This window comes from Dromaius novaehollandiae, chromosome 7 (assembly GCF_036370855.1).
Source record: "Dromaius novaehollandiae isolate bDroNov1 chromosome 7, bDroNov1.hap1, whole genome shotgun sequence".
In the NCBI taxonomy this organism is placed as follows: Eukaryota; Metazoa; Chordata; class Aves; order Casuariiformes; family Dromaiidae; genus Dromaius; species Dromaius novaehollandiae.
Window position 1 is genome coordinate 42,808,845 of NC_088104.1, and position 21,265 is coordinate 42,830,109.

Consider the following 21,265-nt stretch of genomic DNA (forward strand, 5'->3'; position numbering starts at 1 on the left):
AGGTTTCTCCAGCCTCAGCCGCCCTCCCAGGCTGCTCCGACAGAGCCTTGCTTGACTTGGCACAGCCCTTGGCACGTCCCGGCCGCTGCCAACATCCAGACCGAACCCTTTCCGACCAAAGGATGCGTTGTTAAAATAGATTCGGCAGAGCTGCAAGGACAAGCGTGCACTTTCCCCCCCACTCCTTCTTATAGATAATAGCAAAAAAAAAAAAAAAGCGTTTCGAAGGCAGCCAGCGCGGGGCAGGGCAGGGAAAGCCACACAGCGAGGCCGAGCGCGGGGCCGTCCCAGGAGGCGGTTCGTGTGATGAGGCGCTCTGACCTCAGCCCGGCGAACGCCAGCAGCAGCAATCTGGATTTCATTTGCAGCGCTGCCGCGGCCGGCCCCCGTGCTCCAGCGCGAGCTGCCTCCTCCCGCGCCGCTCAGACCCGCGGCCGCCGTCTCGCCGGGGGCCACAGGAGTTTCGGTACCCCCCGCTCATCCTCTTGGCACCGGGGAGGAAGGCAACGGAGGAACGGGGAGGCCAAGCACCACCATGAAGCAAGGGTGAAAAATCCTTCGGGGTGAAAACTCTGGGAAAAAAGCAACTCTCCAGGTTCGCTCAGGGGTAAGTGTTTCTTTCCGCACCGGAGCGCCTCGTAGCCTGGGCTCGTCTCCCTGCCCTGCTCCCGCACTGAGCATCCCCTCCTCAAGGCAGCTATTCTTTGGGGAGTTTTCAAGGCATTTTAGGCAAAGCTATTTCCATGCCCAGGGCAATCTCGCCTCAGCGGAAAAACTCGCCTCAGGCTTTCACGATGCTTGAAAAAGCAGGACCGTGCTGCAGCCTTGCTCATCCCGAGCGGGCTGAGCACCCCGGGATCCTCCGAGATGCAGCGCAGGTGCGCGGTGAGAACCAGACATCAGGCAGGAATTAATACCAAGCCATTAATTAAAAAACAAACACAAAGAAAAAAGTGAGCAGGGTTTTTTGCCACTGTGGGCCAGTGATAGCCTTTGATGCCTTGAAACTATTGCAGCAACAGCTTCATCCGAGATGGGACAGGGAAAAGCAAGTGCCCAAGCTGGATGCCCTGGACTGGGGCAAGGGGCTGGCAGGGCAAGCAGCCTGAGGAGGGCATGTAGTGGTCTACAGCACCCAAGGAGAGGTCGGGGTAAGGGGTGTCCTGAGGGATATTGGCCAAATGTCAGGGTTTTTTTCCCCTCCACAAAGGGAAGGGCTTTGCAACCTTGCCCAGAGCTGCCTCCCCTCTCCCCGCAGATCACTCCCTCCTGCCTTTCCCAGCCCATCTCCTCCTTCGCCCCAGGCTCCCCGCGCCGACACTCTTGCAGAGGAGGGTCGCTGTGACTAATCGCCGAGCCACCCCACCACAGCCCCTCTGGTGCCAAGCCCTCACTTCCCAGCTGGAGCCTGGCGCAAGAAACCCTTGCAGCCAAATGGGTTTCCTGACCAAGCCCGGGGGCCAAAAGTGGCCGGAGCGGAGGTGGCCCAAGCCGCTCGCGGTCCAGCAGGCGCAGTGGGAAGCTCACAGCTCATTTCTGGTCCTTGCGATGATTCATCTCCCCCTCTCTGGGGAGGAATGCTGCATTTTTTTCAGACTTCTGTCTCTACCCCATTACTTGTTGGTTAAAAACAAATTATACATTGATATTTGTGGCTGGATAATTACTAGGCTGAAGTAGTGGGACACAATCGCCCTGTTTGTGAGCGTCTCGGAGCCCTGGCAGCAGTCTCTGAAGCAGCTGGGAAGCCGTTGCGGAGAGCTGGGTGGCATTTCCAAGGGCATTTAGGAACCCTGTGGCAGAGCAGAGAGGTGACTTTGCATCTCCCAAGTGCCATCCCTCCAGAGATATTGATACAAGTTGATGTGGCTGACACAGCTTGGGGAAAGTAGACTTTTTTAAACCCAACTTTATACCCTCATTCCACCCAGTTCATTGCCAAGAGGTAAACTGTAACCAGGGATGCAACACCATTTTGGGAACGGGAGTGTGGGACAGCATGCATGCAGGCTGCCGCTGTCCTGCATCATTTGTTCATTCATTCATTCTGTGCGTACCCATTTTTCTGGATTTTCCATTGTTTTCTTTTTGTTTAACTGCATTTATTTCCCCCGATTTCACGGTCAGCTAAACCAATTCCCACCACATTTCTATATATCCAAGAGAAAAATGGCATTACTCTCAACTTTTCCTCTGTGCCTATCTGGGAATGGGAGGGGAGGGAGCGTCTTGTTGCATGTGTCGGTGCAAGCTCGGATAACGGCACAGCCATGCCAGCCTCGGCTTTTTCCTCCCACTCTCAATGCTCTCGCACTTGGTTTGCGGCACAGGGACAAACCTGCCACCCTGTTCATCATGCACAGCGCAGGCTTTAGCTCTAGGTGGTATTTCCTGCCTGTTTTCTCCTGTGAATCAGAAGTCAAGTGTTGCTGCTCCGCATGCCCATCACTTTTTCCACCTTTTTAAAGCTCTGCGTTCCACATTAAGGAGCCCAATTGTTTGGGCAGAGAGGAGCTGCGAGGCTTAGGTTACTATACATAAAGAGACATTGATCTTCGAGGGAGTTTCCCAAATTTTTCAGCAAATACTCCCTTCCCTCCCATGACTACTCTATTTTAGTCTCAGCCTTCAGATGAGGGAAAAACAACCAGAGCTTAAGCCAACAGCACACTTTCAAGATGAGAAATTCCCTCCAAGATGAGTGGGAATTAACCACTACCCTCCAGGTCTCTCTTCCTTCAGGCTTTTGGCTGGGAACAGTGTGATACGGTTGCAGTGTGTCTCCAACTTTGTAAGGCAGCATTTGGCAAAGCAGCACTACAGAAAACTCAGTTGCAAAAAAGGAAGGTTTTGTGCCATCCCAGGCTGGCTGGTTTTTACTGCTCGGGTCTCAGTCTGTAGGAGGAAATGCTTTCAGAAGCAGCCCTCAGCCTAACAGCTCTCACGTTTTGAGGGCCATCAACACCAGGTGGCAGCAACATGAATGAAAAGCCCTTCAAAAGAGCTGGCGTAAATTGAAGTGGCTCCACCAAACTCCTTGGAGCCATGAGTTAACTCGGGATCTGTCCCAGGCAGCCCATCATGAGACTCCAAATGTCATCATTAGTCTCTAGAAACAGCCTCACTTCACTCCGAAGCTGAGGAACAAGGTGAGACTTGCTGCCGTGAGATGGAGAAGTCCTAGGGGCTTTGGAGACTTACGTCCATCTTCGAGGGTGACTGAGCTCTTTGATACGGAAGAGTCATGGCATTTAGCCTCCAAGGTGCCTAAGTTACTACCAAGAGTGGGTTTTGGCTAATGTTTTTCCCAGCTGACTTACAGCTCAGGGATTTGGGGCAGGATTCATCTCATCTACTGCCCAGGCAGTCCGAGATGGAAGCAGGGGCTGAGCTGATCAGGCGGTCGGTCAACACCAGAGGGCAATCTGTGCTGCCGCATCCCCGACAACAAGATTTTGGGAGCCGTCCCTGCTGCCTAGCCAGCCGAGGGAGCTCCCTGGGCCAGCCATGACTGGAGGACCTGCTTCTGGGGCCCAGCAAATCCCACCCCTGCTTGCAAGTGGCAACTCTGGGAGGCTGGCAGCTGCTTTCAAGCCTCTGGTGAGCTTTATCACGGCCTTTGCTGCTGGCCCCCAGAGAGAGGTGTAACAGGGGACAATTTATGAGTATTTCAGGGGAAAAAAATTTAGGGGAATGGGATCATGAGACAGGGTCGGGGGAGATCCCTGTAAAGCAAACACCCATGAAGGCAGGGGAACCTCATTTTTGACCCTGACATCCCTGGGGAGCAAGTTTTGGGGGGGTCTGATGTTCTCAGCATCACCTTTCTCATGCCTGCCTGTGGGACAGGACTTTATCTTCTGCTTCATCCTGCCTTACCCCCTCATGGAAAGGCAGCTGGGAGCCAGGCTTGAATCCACATCCCCCTTTTCCCTCTCCCAACACAGAGCCGGTCACCCCCTGCGCACGCCTGGGACTTATGGCCACGGTCACGCCATGGGCTCCTGCCCAAGGGACACCACTTTGCTCATGAGCCAAAAGGACCCCTCACTGCCCCAGGGCAAAGCGGTGCACCCCAAGGCTTCAACACTGTCCCGGGGATGGGGTGGCCGCCAGCAATGCATTTCACACATAAATCCCCTAATTTAGGACTTCCTGGTCACCACATCCCAAGAGCCAGTTCTGCCCTGCTGGTCCTTCCTTCTGCCTTAGAATAAGGCAATGTTAGTGCAGGAAAATCCTCTGATAGCTCTCAAGCTGTCTGCACTTTCTATCGTGGTCCAGTGGGACAGCATCAGTGCCTGAAGCATTGCACAGCTGGGAGTTTGAATTTAGGAGGTATTTTGAAACACTAATTATTCTTTCTACCTACCATATGTATGCACATAGACACACACACCCTATATATATACATGCTGGAGCCATAGATACTTCCCCTCTTTCCCAAAGCCCAGCTGAGAGGCATATGTAATGAATCAAAGTGATATGTAACAGCTGCAGTAATTTTTTTCCTGCCTTTTATGTTTAGCTTTTTCAAGTCTAGTCATCTGGTTTGCACTTTTTCAGGTTTTAACTACACCCTAGTGAAAAAGAGAGAGGGGGAAAAAAAGCAAAATGAAAATGAATTTTAAGCATCCACTCAAATATGAAATTATGTAAAATGTCAAACTTTATGCACAGAGAAGTATGCAATAGGCAGAAAATAGCTGCTGGGGAAAATATTTAAGGAAATCACTTCATTGCACTAGTGGTAAAAATGATTGCCTTTTGAAAGCATTATTAGTAACAGATGTTTATCATCTGATGAAATGGAGAACAGACGGTTATATTAAGGGGTCACTACACACTATGTGCACTCTAGGCAGACATAAAAACTTCAGATTACCCAATACTACACGAGTTAATCTTTTAGCACATGAGTTATTAACCGACTGTTTCTGCAGGGTTCAATACCACTTCTTAGCTGCTCAGGAAAATGCTTTGCAGTCCTAAAGGCCCTCCATGGTCAGGGTGTTCAGCTTGCAGTGGTTACACCAAGAGCTCCAGCACAGCTTTCCCAGGACTATGAAAAAAATCCCATTAAAAATAATGTCCTCAGGATGAAAATAACCTGTTGGCCAGACAGCTTTTCCTTTCCACTGTTGTTAGGAAAGGTCAGCTGAGCATGAGGCTTTGCAATGCTGAGGTCAGGGACGGTTTTCCCCATAGCAAACACTCTTTGTGGCACCTCGCACAATAAGTCCCTTATGCTCATTTTTTGCCAGAAACAGTAACAAGCCAAACAGAAAAAAACAACAAAAAACCAAAACCAACACCCTGGCAACAGTTTGTGAGATCAGGAGTTAAAGCGAGAAAGTTATTAATTCACATCCCTTTCCTCATCCTCTGCCTCCTGCAAGCTGGTGCCACCTCCAGCTTCTCCAGACCGTGGCATTTTTGGGCCACAAAGCAAGCAGTGGGCTGAGCTAAGCTGGGCAGCCTTATTACTTCTGCACCACCTACATAAGCCAAGCAATACTTAATCCCAGGCATCCAAGTTATAAATATCACATCTTTTACCGTATTAAACCTGCTTCTTCCACCAAGCCACAGACTTGCTGTTGACTCAGTCAAATCAGACCAGAGCAGCAAAGTCTCCCAAACCAAAAGCCACCCCAAGAAACACGTTACCTCTGCAGAAATGCTGCCACCTTTGCTTCCTTTCCAGGACAATAACCTCTTTGCTCACGATTTCTTGCAAGTCTCTAACACCTTTCGCACTGCCAGCAGCTCCAGGGCTGGCTCTAAGAGCAGGAGCAGCTCCTGGGGTGGGAAGATAAAGGAGAAAACCTGATAAGGCACACCTGTGCTTAAAGGCCTGTCTTTTCCCCCAAATTATCGGTCAATCTATGAAAGAATTCACCTCTTTGCACAAAACTTGTCTCCTGCTCTTTCTAATAACTAATTATGTTCTCGACTTCTGTGATTTTATGGCAGTTTTGGGGAAGCAGGGGCGTTAAAAGTCCTCTCTCTGCTCCTAGAGCTGTGCTAATCATCAAGGACCTCAGCTTTCATAGGTCCGAAAATATGATTATTGGGGTCGCAGACAGAGCTTGGAAATAGAGCTAGAGGCCTCCTGAAGGCTAAAATGAAACAGAAGGCAAAGAAGAACAACGGCCAACTTATTACTGTTTGAAAAATACATCATATTTTTAAGCTGGCCAGGACAAATAAAACAAACCCAGGATTGATTGTTATTTTAATATACTGCAATATGCAAGTTTATCTCATGGTATCTTGAGGGCTGACTCATGACTCTTAGAGGTTTGGGTTTGCCAAGATGGAGGTACGTGAAATACAGCCAGCAGTTTCTGCACCTGGCTCTGGAGGGGAAAAACCCCTGGGAAAAGCCAAGTGTGGCCCGAGGCGTAACGGCGATGGGTCCAGCCCCAGCTGTTCCCTGTGCTCCCCGCTTGAATGAGGGCAAGGGACTTATCGGAGGGGTTTCTTGCAAAGCAGCCCGGAGATGTGCAATGCGAGCAGCCCCTCAAGCTGCTGCCAGATTTGGAAAATCCCACGTGATAGAAATCTCCGTTCCCCACCGCATCCCGGGGGAGGGCGAGGGGCTGCGGGAGGTGAAGGGCCACTCCAGGCAGGGCAGAGCTTCTCCCCGCTTTCGCCTTGCCCTCGTGGACCCTGGGCTCCTTGAAAGTGGGTCTGGCCAAGCATACGAACATTGCTTTTTTCCCCCCCTGCTGCTTCCCAAGGCCTCTGACCAGCGGCCCGCAGGGTCGCTTTTCAACCTTCCTTCCCCCGCGACGGCTTGGGAGCAGCTGGGATAACACACGGGCCTTTCATGCACTTCTACCTCGAGTGCTTTTCGTAAAAGGGGGCGGAAGAAGCCACATGACAGCACTAAATGCGGATGCAAGGGCTGCACGTATTTTGGCTGTCTCCTTGCCCAGGCCCATCCTGCGCTAAGCAAACACTGCCTAAGTGCCTTTCCTAATACCGGAGAGAGTTGTTTTTCTCTTCTGCTGAGTTTTATGGTCTGTAAACAGCCCTGTAAGGTTCTCCCAGCTGCTCGGTGTTGAAAGCAAAAAACCCAAAAGGTTTGCTTTGGTCCTTTGCTCTACTAGCTGGCAAGGGATTGATTTGCACTGATTTATCTCCATGGTCTGGGCTCCCCCAGCTGTTACCAAGGCAGAGGTTTGCTTCAGGGGTGGGACGCCCAGAGTTAATAAATGAGATGATAATAACACTTCCCGCGTGTCAGAAGAGAAATTTTAGTGCTCTCACGGAGGACCACGTTTAGGCATAATGACGATACTTGAGCAGCCCATTTTTCCTCCTTCTATAAACCTCTTTCGCACAGAGATGCTCCAGCTGGGGTTTTGTGGGCGAGTGTCGCAAACCCATTGCTTTCTACAAACCTCAGCTCTGTGCCTCACAGACATTTATGTATACGGGTAATTTGGCTCAGGTGAGCACCCGCTGCAGCGGAGTGGTTCTGCACTCGCTGGTGGCGACGGGAATTTTGCTTGGACGCCGGTAGCAGGAGACAGGGACGGGTGCCAGCTAGAAAGCGTAACTTTTTCGTCTGCCTAAGAATAATAGTAACACCTCTGGCTACAACCGTTGCCCTTATTAATCCAAGAGTTGCCAGTAAGAGGGAAGAGCTGTCCTCTCTTAAATAATGCTGAGCGCTAGCTGCTGCCTCTGGATGCCTGTTAAGGGGGTCTCCACTGGGCATTATTAGTGTTACACCAACCGTGGGAGGCAAAAACATGGGCTGGCGTTGGCCGGATTCATGCTATCTGGCTCTAATAAACGCTGTGAGAAAAGCAGCAAAGCTGGAAGGAGAAAGGAGGCCCCGCAGCCCATTCAGAGCATCTGGAAGAGCAGATATTGCAAACTCTTTCTCCTGAGAAGCAAATGCAGCTGTAATTTTCAGCAGTTGATAGCAACCAAGTGGAAGTTTCAGGCTCTCTACTATTCTCTGGGAAATACGTAATGCGTCCCCAAACGTTCCCAAAAGCTTAGATGCTTATTTCTGAATTTTCAATCCAGATCTATTTCCAGATCTAATTCCGGATCTGTCTCCAGCTATTGCCATTTGTACAACTTCCAAGGCTTTGTTAAAAAACATGCGATTCTTCCCACTAGTGCTCACTTCTATGCGTAGAACTCACTGAGCTGATGGAGTTGGCAAGGCCAGTAATAAAAAAAATTATTATATATTTTTCTGACGATGACCTGGTTAATAACTTGATATATTTGAATCTCCTTTGGCTCATTTGAGTAACTGAACTCCTTCTGAGAATGAAAAGCCCTAAATCACTACGTTTGCTTTGGGGAGGCTATTTTTTCAGTTAAGCAAGCATTACGGGTTTATGCTATGTAAGCTTGGAAATGAGTGTTAAATAATAAATTGGCCATCTCTATGACAACAGATACACAGCTTTCCTGGAGGAGACGTTGTTTCAGAAGGTTTGCCAGGGGGATCACAGATAAGAAAATCACATAAGTTACATTTTGGCTGCGGCGCATAAGACATTATTCTTGGCGCCCTCCCGAAATGTGATCAGCCAGTGCAGGTTATTCCACAACCGGGGCTTGAGGGAGCCTGCGAGGTTTTTTTTTGCAAGATGCTTTCCTAAATACTCAGAACATGCCGCTCAAGGGGGCCTGGAATAATGAGGTTTCCACTGGTACCTTTGCGATGGTAGAAATCTAGGTTGACCACTCGCCTATATGAGACATGACCCTGGGGTGCCGTAGGCAAAAAGAAAGCCCATAAAGGTGATTAAATGACCTCTGTGTGAGTGGTGGTTGCTCTTCCAAGGAAACGCTTGCTCAGATGTGGCATCTGGCCATGCTAAATTCATGCATTGCTGCCGAAGCTTCACGAAAGCGCCATAAAACTTTGTCTCACCTTTTTTCTCTCTCTCTCTCTTCCTTAGGTCTCACGTTTGGTGCTTGGGAAAATCTCACATAAAAGGAACACAAAAATAAAAGAGCAAAATGAGGAAATACCGACATTTGCCCTTCGGGGCAGTGCTCTGCCTCCTCCTCTCAGGCTTTAGTTGGGTTGATTCGCAGCAGCAAGCAGGTAAGACGAGACCGCTTGACATGTCCTCTCCTCTCTGAGACCGTGCCGCTAGTTCACAGTAAAACCTCCGCCTCGTCTGGTTTTTACATGCATGTCGGTGACCCGTTGTGATTTACCTTGTGCTCCTCAGCTCCCGGCCGGCTGAGGGCCGTTTCCTACCCCGGCCTTAGCGAACCCGCGCGTTACCTTTTGCACGCATGTCGCTAGCCGGTGGCGGCCGTTCGGCGATGCTCCGCGTGCGACCAGGGCTTCGGAGGTGGAGGGCTTGCACCCAGGGTGTCCTCGCAGCGGGCTTTCTCCACCCTCGGGAGATGGAGGGCCCTCGTGGGGTGATTTCGACCTCCTTGCATGCGTACGAGCGCGGGAGAAGAAAGTGCACTTTGCGACGAGAAGAGCACTGCCGCCCCGTGGCTGTCACCGAGCTGCAGGGAGGCTGTGTCAGGTTTTAGGAGGACACGCTGGCTTCTTTCGGACCGTAACGTATGTTGCAGGGAAGTAAAACATGTAGAAAACTCACTCCAGCCCCCAGGCTGCTTGAACTAAGGGGTTCCTCCTCGCTCGGATAACACCACTGACCCAGCTAAAGCACCGCGGGCCGCGGGGGACGTTGGTGCTCGAAGCCGAGCGAGCCCGATTTCCCCCGTGCAGTTGCGGACGTGTTTTTTCTGGCTCGAGGGTCTGGGAGGGGAGCTGGGGAAGGACGTCTTTCGGGGAGGGCAGGGTGCATGCGGTCCCCGGCGTCCCCCCGCCCGCGCTGGCCGGCGCTCGCCCGGTGCAGGGGGACGCTTCGCCCTCCTCACCGCCGGCACGGAGCTCGTCGCGGGCTGGTCGCCCCAGCGCTTCTCGTTTTGCTCCGGACGGCGAAGGGAATATAGGCTGCACTTTGGTGATGCGAAAGAGGCCGTCGGAGGAATGCTTGCGCTGACCTGTAGAAAATCCTAAACCCCATCTGTTTTTTTAAAGCTGGCAAACCCGTTGCTGTGGCTGATATAATATTTCTAGTGGATTCCTCTTGGAGCATTGGAAAGGAACATTTCCAACTTGTTCGAGAGTTTCTGTATGATGTTGTAAAAGCTTTAGATGTGGGAGGAAATGATTTTCGTTTTGCACTGGTCCAGTTCAGCGGAAACCCACACACAGAGTTCCAGTTAAATACGTATCACTCTACCCAAGACGTGCTGGCCCATATCGCAAATATGCCTTATATGGGGGGAGGCACCAAGACTGGAAAAGGATTAGAGTACCTAATCGAGAAGCATCTCACTAAAGCTGCTGGAAGCAGAGCGAGTGATGGCGTTGCCCAGGTTATTATAGTGTTAACGGACGGACGCTCCCAGGATGATGTGGCTCTGCCGTCATCCATCCTTAAGTCGGCTGATGTAAACATGTTTGCAATCGGAGTGCAGGATGCAGTGGAAGGGGAATTAAAGGAAATAGCAAGCGAACCCTTCGATATGCACCTTTTCAACCTAGAAAATTTTACTGCTCTCCACGGCATAGTTGGAGACTTAGTGGCAAGTGTCCGTACCTCCATGACTCCAGAACAGGCTGGGGCCAAAGGACTGGTTAAAGACGTCACAGGTAATGGCCAACTGCTGTGCTCTGTGCCGTGCTGGTAGCTCCGATCAGCATGGGGATTGCTGGCGTCGCGCTGTCTAAAGCCGGTGTAGGAGCAGACTGAGATGGACAGTCCGAGGTCTAAAAACAAAGGTTTGAAGAGTACGGCCACGGGTTTGTACCTACAGAGCGTGCCGCTGTTTGCAAACTGAGCTGAGATCCCTGCCAGAGCCCCGAGGTCATGGCGCTAGGAGACAGCGCGGGGCCCTTTGGTGGGAAACGGCCCGTTGGGGGTCACGCTTTGGCACCCATCACACGGAGGTGCAAGCGCAAACCCCATCAATCACACAGTGGCCCACAGAGTTACTAAATTGCCCCATCATATCCACTCCTGAGACAGAGAGATAGGAAATAACCTCCCTGGCCATGGGGAAAACTGCGCAAGGCCCTGACCAAAAAGCCTCTGCAGACCGAGGTTGCTGCTGGCTGCGGAGAGACGGGGAAGGACGTCTCCGCCTGGCTGGTGGGGGATGGAGGCGACGTGGTTGGGGCAATACAAAGACTCCAGGTGCCTGATGGGATCCAGATCATCCCAGTCGTGCACGTCAGCGGTGCGATGGGCCCAGGCAGTGCTGTTGCCCCACAACCTCACGGCCCCTTTGATTTTTGGCAGAGTAGCTGCCACTAGGCCCTGCAATTACAGAGATACCCCAGCAGCCCTGAGGGGCCTTGGGAGACCACAGTTATGTTGCCAGCACAAGGTGACTCTGGAAAGTCTCCTTCTGTTCTCTGTTCTTTGCCAAAGACAGCAAAAGTCCCACCTGCTTAGAGCAGCTAGGGTGAGAGCTGCCCTCACAAAATTGCTCTTCTGAGCTTGCCCATGAATCTTTCATCTCATCTGCTTAGAGAAGGTGTGTGGCTTGAGCTGCCTTTTGCAATGCCACTTAAATGCCTTCTTTGTAAGCTGATGACTTCCTCCTAGCAGAGCGTGGGAACCTGCCCGTCACGTCTCTACGAGCCGCTTTGGCTTCAGCGGGTCTGCACTGAGCTGAATCTGCCTGGAAGAAATAAGCCAGTGCTCCTCTGTCCCTGCTCTGTTGATGACATCCCAGGGTGCAAAGGCCCTTCGGAGTGGCTGTGTTGTACTTCAGAACACAAGTCCGAGCGATCAAACCTTTCTTTTTATTCCTGAGACTCCATCTGAAGGTCGCGAGCTGGTGGGGTGATGCGAGGCAATAGCGGTGTGATGAGGTGTGACATTAATCCCCTTGTGTTGTCCTGTCTGCTTAACCCCTCGCGTCCGTCCCCCGGGCGCTGCCCGTCACTGCATGACCCCGAGCGGCACGGAAACACCGCGCTCACGTGTGCTCTTGTGCAAAGTGTTTGGCAGGGCAACTATCCCGATCAGGTGCAAACCGCAGGGCAGGAGAGCAGCTGCCCCAAAGACGTGGCGCAGGACTGACCAGGTCTGAGCAAACCCTGCCCGCGCTGGCGTAAAACGGACGCTGCGCCCGGCGTGCTGGCACCACGGCGGCGAGTGGTCAGCGTTTTCGCCCTGGAGGGCCCAGCGCTTCCCTCTTGAAGTCGGAAGGGGAATTTGTCCTGGGCGGCTGGCCCAGCTCCTCCGGGGCACGCCGGCAGCTGACCGGTTAGCCCATCAGCGTCCTGAGCCACAGACATCCCGCTAGAAGCTTTGGGGGCAAGTGCCCACGTCGTACACGTCAGGGAGTTTTCTGAAGCCCGTTTCCACTCGGAGATAGCAGTCGCAAGCATTTCCTTCCCCACCCATGAAACAAGATTGAAGCTAATCCAACTAGCAGAGTTTTGGCCCTGTGTGACTTACACGGGCAAGCTGCAGAGTATTACTATAGCACGCAAAATGCTGTCACAGGTCCTAAACGTTGGAAGAGAGCACGTAGTGGGCAAGGCACAGTACAAATAACTGCTTGCCTAAGAGTTTAAGAGGCCATTTATTCAGCTGGTAACTCCACGTGGCATTAAAGTGTGTAAAAATGCTACGGATGTTATGCCAGAAACAAGCCAAAGTGTGAAGCCAAAATGCAATAAAATAAAATAAAATAAAATAGAAAATTCCCATAGTTTCGTAGCATACCAACACTGTTGGTCTGTGACAGTCCCCAGAGCTGACTAGTGAGGAGGTCAGCCCTGAGTTTGCCCTGATGTGTACATTAAATCTGTCTGTCTCATCTCTTCGCTTAGTTGTATAACAAGCATGCTTTTATTTGTCCTCCAGCTTGTTCCATAAATGTGCACTGAAGTACCAGGTTTTTACGGTGATGACAAATTATCCAACACTTGCATCTGTTTCGTATCCATTCTCTCCTCTGTGGGAGCTACCCACGCTGCCGTGGTGATGGCCATCGGCACGTTAAGGCTCATTCCTCGGAAAGGCAGCCAGGCTGTCTGAACCAGAGCTGGAAACAACCGCTTTGAGATTTTTCTTTGCTTTGTATTATTAAGCGTAATGGGTACATCATAACCCAAACTGGCACATTACAGCCAACCTTAAACACTTTCACAAATTTTGATTTAGCAATGAAAAAATCACCTCTGAGCCCTTTGCAATTCTTAAACACGTTTATGTTGTTTAAATGACATTGGGGACTGAGTCCGCCCGGCTCAGGGAGCCGCGGACGGACCGGAGAGCCTTTTCCTTTACTGTTACATATCTGAATCTTTGGACGGCATTGCGGTGCATGAAGACATTTACTAGAAAAACAGCCAACAAATGACTGACCCTACTGGCTAATAGCAAAGACCGCAGGGTAAATTCTTGGCCTCCCTAAAGTAAGTGCCAGTTTTGCTACTGGTTTCACCTGTGGCTTTAAAAAGCTGCGAGCCGGACTGGATTTCCAGGCCTGACTTGTCAGTCATTTGCAAGTGGTCTCAAATTTGGTTTGCTGCCAAGACTGAGGAGGGGTAGCACGGACACGCTTGCGCATGCTTTGGGGGCTTTTTCCCTCCGTACTGCATGCATACAAGTCTCGATGATGCTGATGCTAATTACTTGAGCAAAAGGAGGAAGAGCAGACACCAGGGCATTTTTGGTCTGCTTCGGTAAGTCTCTCAACAAAAAAATGCTTCCCTCCAATAAGCACGTTAATGCACATAAAAGTTTTGCTTGGTGTGTACATATTCTCAGTAGCTGCTTGTGACCATGTGGGTATGGGCACGACAAAACGGTTGGATAATTGTGTCATGACTGGTTTCATCACCCTGTTTTAACCTGATTCTGCATTCCTTGATTGAATATCCAGTGTCTACACGAAAAATGCAAACCAGGCCCCTCCAGCGGTAATCGATGCATCTTTGTACAAAATGATGGACACAGGTTTTGCGTGGCAAGGGTTGACAAATGGGTAGGTCACCTTGCTGCACACATACCCTTGTGCATATGTTGGACAGCAGGCAACAGAGTTACAGAATAAGAATGCGAACCCAAAATTGCCGGTTGTTTCTAAAAAATGCACTCAGACAATAATCGCTCAAGGTGGGCAAAGCCACTATCTTCAGCTGCTGCTCTGAAGTGGCAAAACAGCAGAATTGCAAAAGAAAGGCTGAAACTTTCCATGTATCCAGGAAATACCGGCTGAAAGTAACATTTCAGTGTTCACGTTACATTTGTTTTGGGAGCCCTATTGGATGCTGTTTTTTTAAAAAAAGACTGCAATGAGGAAAACCTCCTATGAATGTTTTTGTGGTCACCACCTATCTTCAGGGTGAAAATCTGCTTTTTTCTTTCGGCTCTCCAAGTTTGCCTAAATATTTAGGCAATACTGGATCTAGATCCCCCCAAATTCTCTTTTGTAGAGTTTTCTCCTCATGCTCCAGAACTGTTGGCTCTGGTGTAGCTGTAGCCATGAGCGTGGCTTGTGTCTGGACGTGACGGTCTCTCGTGAAGCAGACGCTGGGCCTGGTAGCTCATATTCAATCAGAATGCAGAACTAAGAGGCAAATTTCACCTCCCTAGTGAACATGTGTTTTGTTTTCTCATTTTCGTGTTTCTTACTGGTTTTCCAAGAAACATGTCAGAACACTGTACAACTGCATGTAATCACTTGTTTTAATGCTTTCACCTTTTGCATTTCTTTTTTTAAAGCTCAAGAGTCTGCTGACCTTATTTTCCTTATTGACGGATCAAACAACATCGGAAGTGTCAATTTTCAAGCCATACGTGATTTCCTTGTAAATTTGATTGAAAGCCTCAGAGTTGGAGCTCAGCAGATACACATTGGGGTGGTGCAGTATAGTGATCAACCCAGAACCGAGTTCGCTTTGAACAGCTACCCCACAAAAGCGGATGTTCTGGCTGCAGTGAAGGCGCTTAGTTTCCGCGGTGGCGAGGAAGCTAACACTGGTGCAGCCCTGGAGTTTGTGGTGGAGAACCTCTTCACCCAGGCGGGAGGCAGCAGGATAGAGGAAGCGGTGCCGCAGATTTTAGTGCTGATCAGTGGTGGAGAGTCTAGTGATGATATCCGAGAGGGCTTGTTAGCGGTGAAGCAAGCTAGTATATTCTCGTTTAGCGTTGGGGTCCTGAATGCTGACAGTGCAGAGCTGCAGCAGATTGCCACTGATGGAAGCTTCGCATTTACTGCCCTGGATATCCATAACCTTGATGCGCTTCAAGAATTATTACTGCCAAACATTGTTGGAGTGGCCCAAAGACTCATTTTGTTAGAGGCCCCAACCATTGTTACCGAAGGTATGTATGCCTTTCTGGACTCTTGCATTTTGATGAAATGAATGCGCTTTTGCACGCTTAAAAAAGAAAAAAACCATTTTTTTTCGCAATGCATCTCTCTGGTCTGGTTTTGGAGAAACAATCAAAAAAGAAAAACACTCCTGGGGCTAATGTGCAGAAACTGGTTTGCTCTGTGGGTTCCCTTTTGGAAACCATAAGGGTTTGTATCAATAACCGGCATGGCAAGGAGCTTTAAAGGACACAAGCAGAGCATGAAAAAGGCCCATGTAATCGTTATTGTGGTATCTAAGCACCCCGGAGGTAAATGCTGCAGCATGTTCAGCTCTGAAAAGACTTATGTCGTGTAAGCTTACGTTATTTGTCAGTGGACAGTGTCATCAGAATCCTCTATGGAATGAGACTGGGAAAGCTCATAGGGATGTAAACTGGATCCCTATTTTGAAGGGCTAAAGTTATCAACTTACTAAGACAGTAACATTAACTGCCCCATAGAAACCGTGCATTATTCTTGCAAAAAGGGTGCAAATCCACCCGGAAACCTGTAATACTGAACTTAAAAGCAAAACAGCCCTTAGTTCTTCTGGAAGGAAATCACTGCCTTGCTAGCGTGAGTTTCCCTTCAGTCCTGAAGCAGGTTAAGTTTGCAGCTTTACATAAGAAACAGAAAATGTGGGTGTCAATATTCCACTTGGATCACTTAGTCACTTTAGGTCCTCACTGTGCTGCTGCACTTGCATTAACTTAGATACAATTGAGTAATGAATGCCTAGAATTACGTGCTGGATTTACAGAGTGTGTAGTATTTAAGAGTTTCTCAACTTTAATTTTACAACTAAGTTACATTTACCGACAGAGAGCTTTACGAATGGCACGACAGGACGTATTCCAAAGGCCCCTGGGAAGTGCAAGCCTGCAATTCATGCATATAATTACCAGCACGCTTAACACAAACCACATTTTTGGGGGTCCAAATGCTAGTTTGGAGTTCTGTACATATTGTTCAATTCCTGATGTGTGTTGACATATAAAACTGCATCCCAGATGTCTTCACTAGTCTATGTCTAAATATTCTCTGTCCCATGGCTAATACCAAAGGGAGCAATTGGCTTAAAGGATCATTTTGCAACCTTGCCCTGATCATTCTGGAAAAGTACATAAAGAACTTTCGCTTATGACACCCCATGAGAACCATATTTAGCTAAATAAGCTGAAGTATGTATGTCTAGCTAAAAGTGTGCATGTGAGGACCCATGCAAGTCAACAGCAAACCCCTTTTTCTGCCCCACGGACTTTAATAGTGTTTGAACCCCATAGCTGGGGCATTTGCAGGGGGCTAAAAGGATGGGGATCTTTAGTTCAGGATTATTTCCAATGCTTTGAGCTTTTAAAATTGAAATGCGTTTCTTCTCAATTACTTAATCAGAGAATAGCAAGATTGAAAATGTTGATACATTTTGTTTCCTTTGTACTTGGATGTTTTTCGTTCACAACACCAGCACGTTTGTAGAAGGCACTACAATAGCATCAGCCTGCATAACCGCATGTAGTTGCATCTCCTAAACACAGAGAGAAGTCAGTATTTTCAAAGGAGTTTTAGGGTACTTCCCTTACCTAACTTCCATGGAAATGCATTTGGATGGGGCTGCTTGACTTGCTCTGGTGCCTTGAAAGTTTGCAGTGTCAAGCACAGAGCTAATTTCGGTGCAGCCCAAAGGGCTCAGCCCATCAAGAAGCCAAACGTTCCCAGGCAGTGCAGAAGGCAGAAGCCCTCCTGCCACACACTTGTCCCCCGGGAGGAATAGCTCTCTAAAAAGGCCTCTCTGCCTCCCTGTTCTCCTTTAACTGCTGGGGAACCCTGGATGATTAGCCTAGATTAGATGCCTCACATAAAAATAGTTGAGATGCCAGTGATGAGAAGAGAAGCTATTTGGGGTTGGATTTGAAGAAGATCCCCTCATACATCCATTCCCAAGGAAACACAACAATTTCCAGAGTCAAAGATAATGCTTTGATCCCAAATCCTTTGAAATTCCTGGGAGCCATCAGCTTCACCAGGCTCTGGATCAGCCTCTAAGAGATGTCTACAGCCTTTCCTGAATGTTTTTGCTTTAATTGTGTCCATTGAAATTAGCACCATGGGGTATTTCTTCCTGTGGGTTTTGGTTTCAGTTCTTGCATTCCTCTTCTTTAAGGAAATGTAATGCAGAATTTGACAGCTGCAAGCAGAATTACTGATGGAGAGAGTTATTCCTTCTTGGCCTCCCTCATCTTTGCAAAGTCCTTTTGATGCTTCCCTCAAACTTCTATATAAAGTCAAAAACTTCCAGGGTCTCCATTTTTGGGTATCTAGCTGCTGACAAGCTATGGAAGCGCTTTTGGACTTCTTTTCTGGATGATACAAAGCAGGGATTGCAGGCGTTGTTATCCTTTTGGAAAGTTTCCTGTGTTCAGACCTCTCGGAGTAATTGATGAGGCAAAAAACCTGACTGGGGGAATGAATATTGGAAATCTCCTGGCTCTGTAAAGTGGATTAGCTTAAACAAATCCTTGTTGCTGTGCAAGTAGCTGTATTTCGACTGCCTCGGCAATAAACACTCTTTTACTCCAAGCCACTGACAGATAAAGTGAGGCTGTGGCTGGGGGAATGCCCTGCCACGGACAAGAGGAGCGCTCGTGCTCTTTGTGCCTGGTCCTACAACCTCGTGTCTAACTGCACAACACCGGGCTGCTTTCCCGGGCTGCAAATTTTGACAATCCCGACACAGTCCTTGCTCAAGCAGTTTCCAGCGGGAGTCTCCGAGGGGCATTTGCAGAGACGCGTGCGTGCCTGGGGAGGCAGGTCTCCCCAGGGTCTCTCCGTGCAGTCCCAGGGAGAGGGGGCAGCCGCGCTGCAGAACTCGACTCCACCTCTAAATCACTCCTTGGGCAGCCCAAGCCTATCGCACTGCCCGGTAACAAGAAACCTAACGGAGACCGGCCTCCCCAGGCAAAAGTTGGCTTTTGCAAGCGCTGCGTTTTGTGGCCAGCTGGGAATTGTCCAAGAAAGGACCGAAGCCAAATCTTTGTTCTTTGTTCAAATCCAAAGTAAATAGCATCCATGCAGAGGAGCTCTGCTGGGCTAAGGGGCTGCCCTTTTCCACCCGCGGCACGACGGAGGGTATTTGCTACTACTTGCCGCGAGCTGTGTGAGATGCCGTTGCTGCTGGGTCTCCCTTTCCCACGCTCCGCATCTGCGCGCTGGGCGTAGCGGTGACCTGCTAGGTGAAGGACCTTCCACCTCGGATGCTGGCCTGACCTCAGGAGCTGTTAGATGGGCTGTCTGATTTGAGGACGCTCAAAGCCGCTTGTAGCTTTTGAGCATTCTGGCCATCCAGGGTGAAGGCAATACCCTGGTAAAAATACTCTTTACTCAGAAGTCCTCTGCTTCAGTTGCCTTACGTTCGCTGTTTTAATTTCATCCAGAGAAATGAAGCTTAAGAGGCTTAAAAAAAGGTGGAAGTGAAAATTATGAACAAATGCCTTTCTCCGTCCATTTCTCTTTGGGTGGAGAAGTCCATCCTTTATTTTCTACTTAGTAATGTTGTGAAAATACAACATTTACTGATCCTGGTGAAAAAGGTGTTAAGAAAATTACCTTAATCACAATTTTTTCCTGATTTTGGCCACATTTTCCACAGCTGTTTATTTTCAGAGCTCTCTTAAAATCAGCGGTGTTAAACAGAAAATACTTTTTAAGCATGTGGACCTCAAACTAGGGTCTGATCCAACATAAACCAGAAATAATGCAAGGTTTTCTTTTGCAGTTCAGTGGCATGAAGCTGGGTAGATGATATTGTGAGTGAGCTTCTTCACAATATTAGCTGTGGCTCACTGTTTCACTCACTGTTTCAAAGAATAAGTGTGGGTTATCGAAAGAATGGTGTTAACATTATCTCCCATAATGATCACGTATAATGGTTTTATCATAATGAGTATTGGTCTTGTTAATATTTACTGTTGTATTATATACATTTGCTGTATTAAACATGATGGTGTGTGGGTTCCAGCACCACACAACACATTTTTCCCCCCAACTATCTTCCTCCAAACTTGGCCAGGGAACTGGAAACCTAGTTGTGCTCTCTCTGCGTCCTATGCCATCGTCAATAAGGTTCAGAGATTACAGCCTAGGGGACCACTTTTGTTAAAGATATGGCAACCAGAATAGAAATCAGCTCTTCCATGGCTGGGCTGGCTGCGCCAAGAGAAATCATAACTTGTTTTTGTTAGATAAGGAATCAGATATAGGACATGAAGACCCAAAGTCCAGGTATGTTGAATACGTTGTGACTCTTCTTTACTTCTGTAATTGCTCTTGTGAACCTAAACCTTTTGAGACCAAGTCACTCTCAGGCAAAATTAATGTGGCTCCACTGTAGACAGAGGAGCATCACCTGCTTATTTCTAATGTTACAGCTGAGTGCAACATTTTGCCTTTGTCACCTACATGCGTTTTAAACTATGCTCTGAAATATGGTGTTTTATTACGCTTTGTAAACAATATAATTTTTGCAACTTGTCTGTTTTAGAAAGGGGAAACATTTAGTCAGATTTCATATTAGTCCTGTGCTAGAGCCTGAAAAATAATTTTGTTTTGAAACAAGACTCCTAGGAGAGAAGTGAGATTTGTGGTGCAGAATTGAACCACCCCTTAAAAAGGTGTTGAAAGTCACAGTATTTCAAGCAAACAAGGAGTCCTAAATGTTGCTGGACTGTTGGTGAAGTATTGATGCATGGAGTTTGGTAAAGGCCTCCCCTAACATTATGTTTCTGTGTGTATATTGTTACTTGCAGTTATTGAAGTGAACAAGAAGGATATAGTCTTCCTCATAGATGGCTCGACGGCTTTGGGGACTGCCCCCTTTAATGCAATTCGTGATTTCGTTGCCAAAATCGTCCAAAGGCTGGAGGTTGGACCCGACCTGATTCAAGTGGCGGTGGCGCAGTACGCAGACACTGTAAAGCCAGAGTTTTATTTTAACACCCACCAGAACAGAAAGGATGTGATGGCTAATGTGAGGAGAATGAAGCTCATGGGTGGCACGGCACTCAATACGGGGTCGGCGCTGGACTTTGTTAGGACCAACTTCTTCACTAGCGCTGCCGGGTGCAGGATGGAGGAAGGGGTACTTCCCATGCTGGTGCTCATCACTGGTGGTAAGTCTAGGGATGCCGTTGACCAAGCCACAGCGGAGATGAAAAGGAACAGGATAGTGATCCTTGCCATTGGGTCGAGAAACGCAGACATGGCAGAACTGCAAGAAATTGCCCACGAGAGAGATTTTGTATTCAACCCAAACGACTTCCGCCTTCAGTTCATGCAAGCCATTCTTCCTGAAGTGCTGTCGCCTATACGGACGCTATCTGGAGGAATGATCATCCAAGAACCACCACCAGGTAATTAATTCCCTTGCTCTGAGCAAAGGAGATGCAGCTGATGCATTTGTCCGCTCTTATTCTGACATGTAGCGAGAACAGAAAAAAGCATGAAGTACATGTTTCAGCATAGCTAAATGTCATCTCTTTCATTTGCAAAATGTGCGTGAACAGATTGATACATTTTTTGGGATGTTTCTTATTATAATTTTGTCATTCCTTCCCTCGAGATTTTGTCCCATGCCATGTGCGTCACCAACATTCAGAGCTTGGACATGAAAGATATGCCTTACTAGTTAGGTACTCAAATCATTTGCTGAAGGTTTTCTCTCGTTTGAGATATGTGTTACCTATCAACAGGGCACATTGTGAATATTATAATCTCTAATGCAGTATGAAAACCATCTGTAGTGGATATTTGCTCATGAAAACTTAAGCGTTTCTTCTGAGTGTAAAGAAAACAAGAAGGTTTGATCATT

The 21,265-nt window shown here is 48.6% G+C and overlaps 1 protein-coding gene across 15 annotated transcripts in view; it reads left to right on the forward strand.

Moving 5' to 3' along the window:
* The first annotated feature begins 260 nt into the window (after window positions 1–260).
* Window positions 261–21,265, forward strand: part of COL6A3 (collagen type VI alpha 3 chain) — a 67,303-nt gene continuing 46,298 nt past the window's right edge. For 7 of the 15 annotated variants that reach the window (XM_064515386.1, XM_064515387.1, XM_064515388.1 and 4 more), the window contains exons 1-5: window positions 261–607; window positions 8,943–9,091; window positions 10,055–10,672; window positions 14,769–15,371; window positions 20,205–20,807. In XM_064515386.1, the coding sequence (XP_064371456.1) occupies window positions 9,004–9,091; window positions 10,055–10,672; window positions 14,769–15,371; window positions 20,205–20,807 (1,912 nt within the window). In that variant the 5' untranslated portion in view covers window positions 261–607; window positions 8,943–9,003. The remainder of the gene's footprint in view (window positions 608–8,942; window positions 9,092–10,054; window positions 10,673–14,768; window positions 15,372–20,204; window positions 20,808–21,265) is intronic. The other 8 variants (XM_026104687.2, XM_064515396.1, XM_064515393.1 and 5 more) reach the window with 5 other exon arrangements.